Source organism: Apteryx rowi, unplaced genomic scaffold (genome assembly GCF_003343035.1).
Source record: "Apteryx rowi isolate R43461 unplaced genomic scaffold, aptRow1 scaffold_597, whole genome shotgun sequence".
NCBI lineage: Eukaryota > Metazoa > Chordata > Aves > Apterygiformes > Apterygidae > Apteryx > Apteryx rowi.
Window position 1 is genome coordinate 472,607 of NW_020450868.1, and position 13,131 is coordinate 485,737.

Sequence of the window (13,131 nt, forward strand, 5' to 3'; positions counted from 1 at the left end):
GGCAAACTTTGGACATAGTGTATCTTCTGCTTACATTCTTCATCTCTGCCATAACCAGAGATCTCACATTCAGTCCAGTCAGGCAGCTGCAGTTCTGGTGTTGGGAGGCAGGCAGCACGGACAGTGTCTGTTTCAATAGCACATTCTTCTAAGTCAGACTTCAACTGCAGCAGAGCTGAAGAAGAAAAAAAGAAACCCCACATGACTTAACAGCAAACCTGAGCCAACCATAATCTTTCTAGTCATGAGGTCAGAGAAGTTCTTACCAATATCATTGTCATAGTTTTCTGAGTCAAATTTTGGATGCACGGTGTAGTTCTTCACTTGAAACTTTTGTTCGTTCTGTTCAGGAATTGCTCGAGAAGTCCTGCCCAGCACGATCTTCAGTTGACTTGTATTAAAGCTGAAGAACAAAAAAAGCTTTACTTTCTTCCAGCATTGAATGGAGTGGATCCTTCCCTTGAGGGTGTGCTGTTGGAGCTTCCCCTCCTCTTATTTTAGCATTCTTACTACTTCATTACCCAGACAGTTTGACCTTGGATGTCTTGTTTGCCTAATTTTGGGGACTAATTGCTTACAGCAGTCATGACAGAGCTCCTCTATTAGACCCTTCCTGTTCTCAGGTTTCAGACAGCTCTGCATTCTGTATTGACAGATTTGTGCTTTGTGCAGTTTGATATTCTGCTGAGGCATCTTAATGCCATACAGCTAGCTTGCCCAATAAATGCCTATCTGTCACGTTCATCACATTTAACTTGATTATCTTTTTACTGTAGGATGACTTACTAGGCTAAATAGATTTTTCCAAGCCTCATCCTTCCAATAAGGCTGCACTGGATGCTTTCATTCTCCAGATTTTTCTCATGATTTTCTTGTATCTCTTCAGTAGGCAGTACTGAATTTTCAACTCACCCTTCTTCAAAACAGTGAGCAGCTGACAAAACCCAGCAGGAGTTGATCAGAATTCCTCCACAGAGGAAGTGCTCTCCAGGTGCTCGACGATACCTCACAAAGATGGCAGCTTGCCATGGGTGAGCTGCAATGTCTGCATAGGAGCCACCTTTAATCCGGTATTGGCGTACTCTGCGCTGCCTTAAGCCACAGGTGGCTGTGGATGACAAACCCAGAAATAGGCTTTGTGTTCAGCCCCTCTTGCACTGCCTTTGGGTGAAGAGCCTGTCAATTGTCGGTGCATGTTGAGGAAGCCTGGCATGAACTGTTTAGGATCTGACTCATTCCTGTTTCCTAGGAGACTTGTATTATGTTCAGAAAACCACAGCATGGAAGCCCTGCCTTTTCTCTCCATTCCCAATTCTGCAGTCGTCTTTGCTGGCTGAGGAAAAGGTACTTCTGCAAGAGCCAAACCACAGAATCCCTTTCTAACCCTGAGAAGCTTATTTCCAGCTCTTATTTTGCTGTAAGAAGCTTGAGTTTAACACATATGACATGCAGAGCAGTAATGCCTCAAAGAAAGAGGAGAATCAGGAGTGCTAGGTTTCTTACAGCAAGTAGGCACATTGCAGTACTCCCATGTGAGCTGGTTTCCTTTCAGTACATGGCACCAAGGCTTGCTGTCATTGTCAGGATTCCTGCAGCACAGGAAAGAGAAAAGGTATTTGTATTATCAGGTCTGCAGGGAGTTTGGGGAGAAGGAGATATCTAAATAAAGCACGGACTGAGACTGAATGTACTATTTTTGATCTTCCTGGAGATACAAAGGGCACTAGCAGCATGTGGAATTTGCATCTATGGAGTCTGATAGAGAGAGAAACATAGATATTTCATTCCACTTGCCCTATTGGCAGTGAGCTTCATTCCCAGCAGTACTGCATTTCTTGTGCTTTAATAATTCATATAAAAGACCAGAGCCCTGCCTCAAGAGTACCTCAATTAAATATCTAAATACACACACACACACACACACATACACACACACTTTTTTTTTTTTTAAATTCATATTATAACTGCCTACGTACCGGCAGAAATTGTGACTACCAAGGCCCAGCTGGTAAGCGTCACTTCTCCAAGCAGTATATAACCTGTTGGCAAGGATTCGAGAATTCCACCTCAAACAGGTAGCTCCAGAACTGGTAACACTGTGGCTGCCTCTGTAATCTGTGCCTCTTCCAGATTTGCAGTTGACGTTTCCAGCTTCAATAAGAAAGTTGCATGTTAACTGATAAACATGACTGTCAGCTGTTCCTATTGTGATTTTTATCAAGGCATCTATAGATCAGCTATCCTTATCTCAGTCTGTTGGTGTCATAAATATTAAAAGCTTAAACTCTGTTTAATGTGAACAGTTGTTTAACATTTTCAGTTGACAGAAATAGAACAAGTTCACAGAGAATCCTTAAATATGCGGTGAATCATGGACAATCTRAAGTCCTTTCTCTGTCCCCCTGTTGAGTACCTTTTGAACAGGAAGGCACGCTGCAGTGTTCCCAGGTGTACTCTCTCCCTTTGTAGATGTAGCACCAAGGTTTGGAGTCCTCATCTGGGTTTCTGAAAGAGTGATGACAGTATGCATTATTACAAAGCTGTTGTTATTAGTCCCATGTGTGCCATCTCATTCAATAACTTGATCCTGCTCTGGAGTGGGAGGGTGGACTGAACCATCAGAAATAATTTCCATTCCTATTTTAAGTGTGGAGTACGTGGAGATGAGGATGAGACAGCCAGCATCAGGAGTGGAGAGCTTGTTCGTGCAGTTTAGTTCATGTGCAGGAAGCAGTATATTTTAGAGAGTGTTTTGAGGGGTGTCTGGAGAAGCAGGCATAGTTGGAGGAAATTGGCTTTCAAAGGGAGTTTTAGGCACAGAGAAGGTGCGAGAAAGGTGTGAATGGGGACTGGGTGAAGACTAAGGGGTGAGAGGTGCACACATTTTGCAGCCTGTGAAACACCCAGTCAGAAGTTCGGATATGTCTACAGAAGTTGCAATTGCTGATATTTGCACCTGTGCACAGCGTTCTCTGCTTGGTATTAGCCTGTGTTGCAAACAGCATTTCCTTTGCCCCGTGCTCCCAGAATGGGTTGCTTCCTGCAGCCCTAACTTGTGTGCCATCAGTCCCTCACCTGCAGTAGTTRTGATTGCCCAATCCCAGCTCAGCAGCGTCCTCTCTTCGGCCACTGTACTTCCAATCCATCAATCCATTCGTATTCCAATTTAAGCATTCAACCCCACTCTTTGTCATGCTCCATGTACCCCTATATGTTACTCCAGCATCTTGGTAGCACTTAACTTCAGTATCTGAACCAAAGGGAACAAAATGTCACTATAAGGCCAGCATCCCAAACTCTGTTTTCCTCTATCTGTTCTGTTTAAACTCAGCTCCTAGATGTCTTGTCCAGTCAGTGAAAATGCCTTGTCAGWCAGATTGTAAATATACACAAAGGTCTTCAGCTCCAAAATTTAAAGTTTTAGCAAGAGACACTGAGACCACTGTCCTTTTAACACATTCTTTGTAGAATTAGCTTCAGAATAAAAAGAGGCAGCTTAACAGAGAGCCCAGTATGCAGCAGCAACTTCTGGGGATTTCTTCCTTCTACACTGTATAGCCAAACCCAGCAGCATTGTCCACAGTAATCCTAGTATACTCACACAGTATACTAGTACACTGTCCACAGTAACCTAGTATATTCACCTGTTTCACACTGCTTCCCCGAGAAGCCTTGGTGGCACTGGCAAATGAAGAGCTGTGGGGAGTAATATGCCTGTGAACATTGGCCTCCATTGTAGCATTTATTTCTAGTGCAGTCTGTGGAATAAACAGAAGCCAGGAAACATTGTTAGATTTCACAGCAGCAAGCAGCTGGCAACATACATCCATCTCTCTTCTCCTGACAGCTCTGTTCTATTTTGCCCTGCCTACCTGTTACTGTCCTGTGTTTACAATCTTTTTTTTTTTTTATGTAGTGCTTAATTCCTCCTTTGCTCTAATCTCTCTGCATACACTATTTTGAGCCTTTCTCAGCCCCTTGCCCACTCCAACTTAGTCCTGCCTGAGTCACTATGTATTGGTCCTTCCATTTAAAGTCCAGATTTTCTGTATAATAACTCCTTTCCTGACAGTAGAGTTCTTCTTTAGGATGATTAGATGGACAGTCAGTCATTTCCCCCATTTCCTTTCTATTTTTCTTTCTTCATACTCACCTCTGACAGGCACAGTGTGGCAGCGACTCCGACCGCTGTCACACCTACAGTATTCTATTCTGCTCCCTGAGAGTCTCAGCCAGGTCCCCCTGTGCTGGTAAATCTCTCCAGATGAGTGGTCTGTGCAAATGGCTGTAATTGGAGACAGGAAACCCTCTTTTAGAGATTCCAGGAACAGAAATGGCTGAACAAAGGAAGTCATCTCTCTTTCCAGGAGAGAAGTATCTGTGATAGGGGAGCATCTGTCTAATGGGCCACCTTTTTTCCTTCCAAGACCAGAACTGTCCCATCTGTCTCACTGCTATGCTGCTAGATGTACAGTTCTGTTATTCACCAGCCTCTTTGGTCTTTGAATAAGAGTAGAGGGAGAGGAAAACTTCATTCTGTGAATTGTGGAAGGTATTAATATTCTGGTATTTTGTTTCCTGTGTTTGCCAAGCTCGGACTTCCCTACATAACCATGGCAAAAAGCTTTCAAGCTTCGTTCTCTCAGCATCATCTGCTTTCCCCCTCCTGTGTTCATAAAGCTCCAGGCAGAATGATTGTAGTTTGCCTAGCTTACCTCTAGATCTGGCTCCCCGTTTGAAACGCATGCGGAAGCCCTGCAAGTAAAGAAGGGACATTCTGTGAGTAACTGCTCCCTTAAGAAAACTGAGAGAACAAGTGCTTCCAAAAAGCCAGTCCTTTTCTTGAGGTCCTGCAAATCAGGGGACATCTGAGTAACCATCTGCCCTCACTATCAGCCAGTACAGTGAAAAGTGCCTTTAGTGCTTTAGCATAGGTACAAAGAATTGTAAATCATTGAATTACCACAGATTACCTGGTTAATACTTGGCAGCTGAGTGACATGAGCTTGGCCATGTAGGTACACATGTGATGCCTGAAGTGATTATGTGCTCCTGGGCCATTGCAGCTGCCAACTAAAGCTTGTCAGCTTTCCGTTATTTGTGGGAGGTTTAAGCCAGCAGGTTTAATTTCCCACTTACAAGGAGACAGAAGTGAGCAAGCAGTTATCTTTGCTCAGCTGACAAACAGCACCCCTATGACTCTTTGTACCTTGATTACTTTTGATTTTTCTGAGCAAGTCTTAGTAGTTAGTGATAGTAGAAGCTGAGCATGGACTGAATCATCTGTATGCAATGATACGTGACACTTCCTTTTATACAAGACTTTCCCTTGTTATCCACCACATGCTTAAAAGCTAAAATTGGGGTGAGAGGAAGAAGCAAAAAAATAGAGCTACGCTTATCCTCCTATAGCCAATTAGATAAAATATTAGATAAGATTTAGATAAAATTTTAAGAAACCCCATTATAAAGAAAATTTATTTGATCGGGCCTCAAGAGAAAGAACAGCATAAAAAGAAAGAGGAAGGCTGGAGTAGCAAGTTTTTGAGAAAAAGACTAAACATTTTAGAATTGTGCAGAGTTTACTGAAGCTGTGCAATATGAGGCTTACAGTGAGGGGAAAATGGGAACCATAAATGAACAGTTGTAAATGAGAATTAATCATTGAAGATGATGCCAGTAGAAAATTGCAACAGAGCTCTTTTTAACAGTGAGCAGTATCTGGCTGAACAGATGCACCAGGAAAATTTGCGGCATAGCGAAATGAAAACCAGATAGGATAATATATTACTAGAAATAATCCCAGATAAGATATAGACTGCCTTGTATAGCTTTTCTTCCTCTGATTTCTAGCGATATAATCAGATCTTCCTCCTGTCTGATGCAAACAGCTAGAGTCACTGGTAAGGGAGTGCTGCTAAAATTTAGGTTGAGTACTTAAGGGTGGCAAGAGTAGCATTGCTACATTGGCCTGTTACCTGGCATTGAACAGTGGTGAATGCTCCCAGCAGTAGGAGGAGACATGGGAGTTTGCCTTCCATTCTGTGTGTTTTCCACATCACCTCCAGGTCTCAAGTATCTGTAGAGACAAAAGGAAAAAGGTGATGTTGAACAAAGAAGGTGTTTTACAGTGTGAGTGGAGTTCCAGGTTGTAAGTTTAAATAAAAGTTTTGAAAGGTGAAGCTATTCTTTTTACAAGAGTTGGTTAAATCCACTTTTAGCAGTCCTGGTGTCCCTGAGCAGGAGGGAAACTGCCAGGTTGGACCCATATGTGCCTCCACCTGATGTATGTAGAAACCCTACAACCTAAAGCATGCTCTTCTGGGTCTAGGGTCTAGCCACTCATACAGTGTTTCCAGGGGAACAGCACTGGCAGAAGGCAATTCCAAATCCGTTTTCCCAAGGTTGCTGTAAGTCAACAATATTGTGCCCAATATTAGAGAAGTGGACTTGTCTAATGAAGGAGTGTAATGCTGATTGGAATGTGTAAATTGAGATTCAGCTCACCGAGACTCACCCGGAGATCTCTTCTAGGGCAAAAATCTGCTAAGGGTGAGTCTGTGATGACAGAGGTCTGAAAGGATTTGCATTTTATACACAGATACCTTCTTTGGGTAAGAGTGAGGGCTTGTCTCTCCTGTAGAGGGTCTCACTGCCTCTTGATGGATGAGTTAACAAGAAGGAGACTATGATGGGGACTATGCAGGGACAGCACTGCTATGTATTTGTTTTTCATATTTCTGTATCTTCTCCCTGTTTGCCCTGGCTGAGCTTTTAATTTCTGCTGTTGTCATATGCTTTTGCTGAGAACTGAGAGTGAGCTGGGAAGCTAGCTTTTGGTCTGGCACTCTCATTTATTCGTTACAGTATTTCTTTCCTTGTGTCACTTCTCTGCAGTCACAACTACCTCTTATTCCTTTTAATGCCTTCAGCAGCTTTACACTTCAGACAAAGCCCTCTTCCATCTCATGTAAAGATTTTTTTATTTCCTCCAGACTCATTTACATATTCTGTCCCACAGCAGTTGTCCTGGGAAAGAGCCCACAATGATCTCTCCTGTGGGAGATCACCATCTGCTGTGAAGTGGCTGCTGTTAAGGATGAATCTGGATCTCTGCCTCCATTCATCTCATATGCTTTGAAAATCTACTTCTCTCTTTCCTCATCAGACCTAGATTTCCTATCTGGTGAATTTCCTGCTCTGACCTGGCTTACCACAAATGGCTATAGGAAGGGCACTTAGGTACTGTGATCAGTCTGTATTTCTTCTTTCTGTAGCAAAATATATTTCTAGCTGGCTTTGAGCRGGCAATTTCTTGGCAGAAGCATGAGTTTAGATCTCTGTAGCCACTGACTGCAGGGAGATGTGTACCATCTTATACTCCAGTTTCCCTTCCCCCAGTTTGTCTCCTGACAAAGGAGACAAACAAGTGGTTTCTTTCAYGGGAGCAGAGAAGCTTTGTAGAAGTGCGTACTGGTTTAGGGCAGTTGCTAGGTAGAGAAAAATTCTGGGGGGGGGGGGGGGGGGGGGGGGTGATTTCATAAGACAGCTTCAGTCCTGTGCAGATAAAAAAGCTTATGGCTAAAATTAAGCAACACATTTTTTCCCCTAGTTGGACCAAAACACATTTCTCTTCCTAATACCTGAAAAATGCATGAATATAAGAGGCAAAGGCCGTGAAGGGTTCTCTGAGGTGGTCTGTTGCCTATGAGGGTAGTGCACTTTGTTATGGGCTTCTGGCTCCTCTGTTAATCCCTTTGGTAAAATTCCCTGAAAAAATCTTTGTCCTTTCTTTTATCTTGATGACCTTATAGTAACTGTAAAAGATCAGGAAAATGGATGTATGTAAGAGAACTCCAGAAAAGCCTGACCTTAATAGTATGAGTTCAGTAGCTAGATAAGTTCTAGTTTCTATTTAGAAATACTGCTGAATTTGAGAACTTAAAATAAGGATTTATTGGGACATTAATGGGGCTCTGTTAGTGGAGGGGGGGGAATGTTGTTCATGGCAAAATATAAATTGGTAAGATGGATGCAAATTATCATACAGTACCAAATGTATAGAACTTAGTGCCTTAGGAAYTTTATAGAAACATGGTGTTAAATAGCAAGGACCAGAGAATCTATGAAAATCTAGGAAGGTATTTTCAATTTTCACATTTGAGTAAAAGATTTTAAGGACACGAGTTATCTTTATTATCTAATCTGAATTCTTATAGTAAGATAAAGTACTTCATCAGGGGTTTCTGATATAGGCCCATAATTTTTCTCCTAAGGGTACTAGTTACTCCTGCATGCAGTAACAGTAGCTGTTTTTACAGTTGAACAAGACAATCACCAGAGTGAACAGATTATTAGCTTGATACTCTGTAGCAGCCAGGATTCCTGTTCCAGTCAGTCTAGATGGCTGAGATGGTGAATAACTAGAGTATGATGTAGAAAGGAACGTCACTGTTTTCACCAAGTCCAGCACCAGAAAGTGCATCTTCTCTCTTCCTTTAAAGGTATTATGGCTCCTATACGCAGCAGGAGCTGGGGATGAAGCAGAGTAACAGGCAAGAAGGCCTCATTTCTGTTTCAATTTCCAGTCTCTAGGATTGCTCTGCAGTTCCAAATCTTTGACATAATATTCAGGTGCTCTCTCCCACACGCTCGTCTTTTTACCATCTACATGATATGGTCCTTGAGCAAGTAGAAAGCTAACCCAAACCATTATTTGAGAGCTACTACTTTCAGAAATGGAGTTCAGGTCTATTTACATAAAGGCAGAGAATGCAGCTGGATAATAGCTTGGTAAATTGGAGTGCAACAGATGAATTAGTCATAAGCTGGGATCCAAGGCTAAAAAAGGGAGAGAGAATTAAGTTGTCTTTTTTTAAGGGTTCAAAGAAAAAGCAAAAGATACAAATATTCCAGTCTCTGAAGCAGAGGTGGGAGTAGACCAGGATAGTTTAGGCTGCCGTTTTTCATTGAGCTCACACAAAGGGGAGGCTAAATTGCAAGTCAGACTGAAAAGATTCACAGAAACAACTTGTGAGATACTTAGTCAGTCCAAGCTTTATCTTTGGGCCACATCTTGATGGTGAAATCTGTATAATTCAGAGCATTTCTGAGGGATGTGTGTAAGTATGCAGATTTAGTATTAGTCCCCATATATTTTCAAATCCCTTCTCACCTCTTAGGAATCATTTTACATTGTATAGCAAGCCCCTTTTAAATGGTATAAGGATAGTGTTTTTCAAAAAGGCATTGACTTCACAGGACTATGCTAGCTGAATCTGAACTAATCCAGTGAAGTTTCTGAAGACACGGTGCAGGATCTGAACTGTTACTCAGAAGTCACTTGGTTGCTGCTGAGATCTCATGTTATATTATCCTTAATTCCTGTAGCCATTGCTCATTATCAGAGCTATGCAAGGACATGTTCTGAATACCACAGCTGCAAGGTTTTCAGTTGCTATACGTTAGTACCACTGATCATTTTTGTTGCCATCTGTGAAGGAAGCTGGAATTTCTCACTGACAGCTTTGAGAAATGAGATTCTGCTAGCTAAGACCTCATTAAGGAAAGGTTCATTAAATGAAACTACTTATTTGAGAGGAACTGCTTTGTTAGAATTTCTCTCTGGGAAGCACCATAAAGAACTGTTAAGACCTTGTTTCTGAGGTACACGTTAAGATACCCTGGAAATTAAATAAGTCAACATTAGTGAAATCTAAATTTATTTATTTTTGTAGGATAGAGTGGCAAATCCAGCCTAACTGATATCTTGGAGGAAGTCCAAGATGACTGAAACCAGCAGGAAACTACAGCTAGTTTTAACAGGGGAGGGGGAAAAATGCCCTGCTTTTACAAAAARAAAATTAGATCTTAGAGACTGATGTGAATGGAGAAATCCCTATTTGAAAAGCACCTGAGTGACTTAGAATAAGAACTTAATGTTATAATCAAGTTTATCCCATACAGTCTGCTGCACAAGCGCATTCTAATGTTATGCTGCATGTGCTTATATTACAGAATGCTACAGCTTGTATTTCTTCAGTTACCATGCATCAAATATTGCATCCTTTCCTCCGCTTATTTTTGCTGCCCCAGTTCAGGCTACCTGGTATTATAAAGCTACAGCCCTTCCACCCTCCTTCTTCCTCCCATGCCTGTCCATCCATTTGTGGCTGGCGTCCCACTATACATGGAAAGTTGGTAACATATGTTGACAGCTGTATCTTTTTAGTCTCATTTTTGGGAAAGGTAGAACCTATGCCAGTCAACTGGAATGTTATGAATGATAAGCCCTATCAAACTGAAACCATATAGCTGTTTGAAAAATACTGTGTTTACAAGACTGCAAACAGAAACCTGCTAGCAATATTCTTTCTTACAGAGCTCTGCTAAACAGTCTGTGCCTGCTGCTCTGACCCTTTGCTTCCTCTCTGATGGAGAAATAATTCAGCAAAAAGTCAGAGGTCTAGATATGTTATTTTGACACTTTGATTCTACACTTTCAGGTATATTAGGACATAAAGGCATATGATACCCTGAATGTATAGTGGCTGTTAGGCTTAATTCTTTTGGAATTCAAAATGAATTAGAAGCTGCTTGTTTTGTTTGTAATTAGACTTTGAGTGAGCATGCGGGTAATAAGGAAATACTTTCCTTAAAAAGAGAAACAGACAGAAGAGGGAAATGGAGCTGAGGAGGATGAATTTGGAGGTTTGGCTGAAATACAGAGTTTTAAAAATGGATCAAGGTTTTAAAGGATGGAGTGAATTGCTACAATGGATGCCTAGGTTTGTAGTGAGAGCTTTCTACTCTTAGAAGAGCCAGCGTTATACAAATCTTTTTCCTATTGACCTTTATGTTAGCCAACATGCAGCAGAGTAAGCTGAATAAACATATTGCAACCAACATGCTATAGCATTTTGCTGGAGATTGTTTATTCCATGCTAATCAAGCAGACCAGCAGCTCATGAGCTCATGAGATGCCACACATGGAACAAGTATTGAGTTAATAGCATATAACTCAGTACAGACATGGAATCAACCTGATAAGGAATGCTGCGGATGCATTACCTCTGCTGAAGCATCACCAGCAGGGATACTTTAAATCCCACGTTTTAACTATTAATGATTTTGTTTTTAGTAACAGTCTTTCTCAGCAGCAAGGGTATGAGTGTTATCTTACAGATGTAGAAAAAGAACTGAAAAAAAAAAAAAAGCGTTTTACCAAGGTCACAAAAAGGTCATTGGTAGAACAGAGATTAAAAACAGCTCCCCCCCTAAATCCCTCCCCTGCAGTGTCCCAGATCTGTCCATTAGCGAATACTGCTTTGATTCTGAATCTACAGCACTAATGGTTTTCTTCCTGATAAACTACTATCTTGAATTAGCTCAAATAAAAGGATTGCAGATCATTTCTGTCTTTTCCTGCCTTCTGGAGAAAGTGTTGCTGTATCCATTTTCTAAACTGAGCAGATGAGTATTCAGACTCATTACTGTTTCCCTTTAAAGTATGACAGTGGACAAATCTCTCCTTTTGGAGAAAAGAAATAAAAGGAATAGTAAGAGTCTGAAGTCTTTGAAGGCATTGGAGGAAATGACTATATCAAAGTCCAGCTTCCTTTTGGGAATCACTCTTAATATTTCCTGTGGTTTTGGCTGCATTTGAAAGGAGAGTGTTCAGGGAGAACTGAAGAAGACCCGCCCTCCTCCTCTCTGTCCCTCCATTATCCTGTTTGGGAGCCTAGGGAGAAATGCATAGTCTGATCTCCTCCCAGGAAGACGATAAATAATCCTTTCACAGATGGCTCTCTGGGTCTCTCCTTACCATCAGGACATTTGTTTATAACTCTTCTTTGATTTGAAGTTCTTTTGCCAGGTTTTCTCTGTGCAGGAGACTCCTCCCTGTTAATTGGTCAAAGCCTGAGGCTGTCAGCCCTTTCCCTGGAATGACTTGCTGAGGCTTTCTTGAAACAACTGAAAGCTAGCATCTTTAAATCTCCTCAAATGCCGAAAGGCAATGGCTCAGTTAAATGCCACTAAAGCATCATGGCAATTAATTATTAAATAATAATGTTTAGTAGTATTTAACAATAACGCCATTGATGTTGAAAATGGGAAATACACGTTTTGAAACAGGTGCAGAGTAGCACATACCTTTTGGCTTTTCCTCTTCTGTATTCTGCTGATGATTTCCTTTACAGATCAGTCTGGTTATTTGTTTTCTGCGCCTCAGCTCTGATCTCTCTGAACAGCTCCTGTCCTACTTAAAACTCTACTCAAGGGGGTGGAGACTAAAGAGGGCGGTAGGGCACAACTTTTTTTATTTTTTTCTTCTTCCAGAGGAAAGATAGCAGGCAGGCTGTGGGGATGATCTAGGACAGGGTGGCTTGTGTCCATAGTATTGGGGAGTGTGTGTGTGCAGGGTAGGAAGAGAGGTTGCTTGCTGAAGTAGTAGGACATATTGGATTTTACAGCCAACTGGTTTTGTTCATTCTCCATTCCAGTCAGAGTGCAGATTCAGTCCTTAGAACAATTTTTCCACCTGTTTAACATCTTAAGGTTCAGGAAGAGAGAGAGTGGTACGTATCCCTTATGAAGAACTGTTTCTTCATGCTTGTAGCAATGTGAGGGGAGAACTGCCCAAGCAGTGTCCCAGTGAATGCATGAATATATTACTTCTAAAATGACTAGAGGTCTGCAACCTGTAGGCTTTGTCCTAACCCTGAGGAGCTCCCATTTCAAGCAGGAGCATGATGTGCTGTGTCTGAACGATATCTGTTGAGAATTTTTGGCCTGATCTGTAAGTGGAGCAGAGCATGCCATGAACAGTACCACTTGGAGATGAAATTGTCAGTGGAGCTGTCAAGGTACGTGCAGTGAGCAGAACCTAAGGACCCTTAGCTGGAAGAGAGGAATAGCATGGTAAGGACCAAAGGGTTAAATGTTCAGTGATACTGACCATCCTAGAAAATGATGGTCTACTTACCAGCATACAGTACACAATATCAGGGTGTGGCGGACAAATCCAAATGATCAGTTTTAGACCTGAATTTAGGGCTAGGATAGGACAAGTATCAGTGATGTAATGGTTACAGTAACAGATGTGTGCTAACTTTTAGGAACTGATTCACT

At 41.7% G+C, this 13,131-nt stretch overlaps 1 protein-coding gene across 1 annotated transcript in view; it reads right to left on the reverse strand.

The window, feature by feature from the left end:
- Positions 1 to 12,259, reverse strand: part of PLAT (plasminogen activator, tissue type) — a 16,011-nt gene extending 3,752 nt beyond the window's left edge. Inside the window, exons 1-12 of the mRNA XM_026082896.1 lie at positions 12,154 to 12,259; positions 5,979 to 6,079; positions 4,716 to 4,755; positions 4,154 to 4,285; positions 3,645 to 3,758; positions 3,076 to 3,250; positions 2,414 to 2,505; positions 1,977 to 2,151; positions 1,504 to 1,589; positions 913 to 1,108; positions 267 to 403; positions 35 to 175 (exon numbers count right to left, since the gene is read on the reverse strand). Of these exons, the coding sequence (XP_025938681.1) occupies positions 35 to 175; positions 267 to 403; positions 913 to 1,108; positions 1,504 to 1,589; positions 1,977 to 2,151; positions 2,414 to 2,505; positions 3,076 to 3,250; positions 3,645 to 3,758; positions 4,154 to 4,285; positions 4,716 to 4,755; positions 5,979 to 6,059 (1,369 nt within the window). The 5' untranslated portion in view covers positions 6,060 to 6,079; positions 12,154 to 12,259. The remainder of the gene's footprint in view (positions 1 to 34; positions 176 to 266; positions 404 to 912; positions 1,109 to 1,503; positions 1,590 to 1,976; positions 2,152 to 2,413; positions 2,506 to 3,075; positions 3,251 to 3,644; positions 3,759 to 4,153; positions 4,286 to 4,715; positions 4,756 to 5,978; positions 6,080 to 12,153) is intronic.
- Between the last annotated feature and the right edge of the window lie 872 nt (positions 12,260 to 13,131).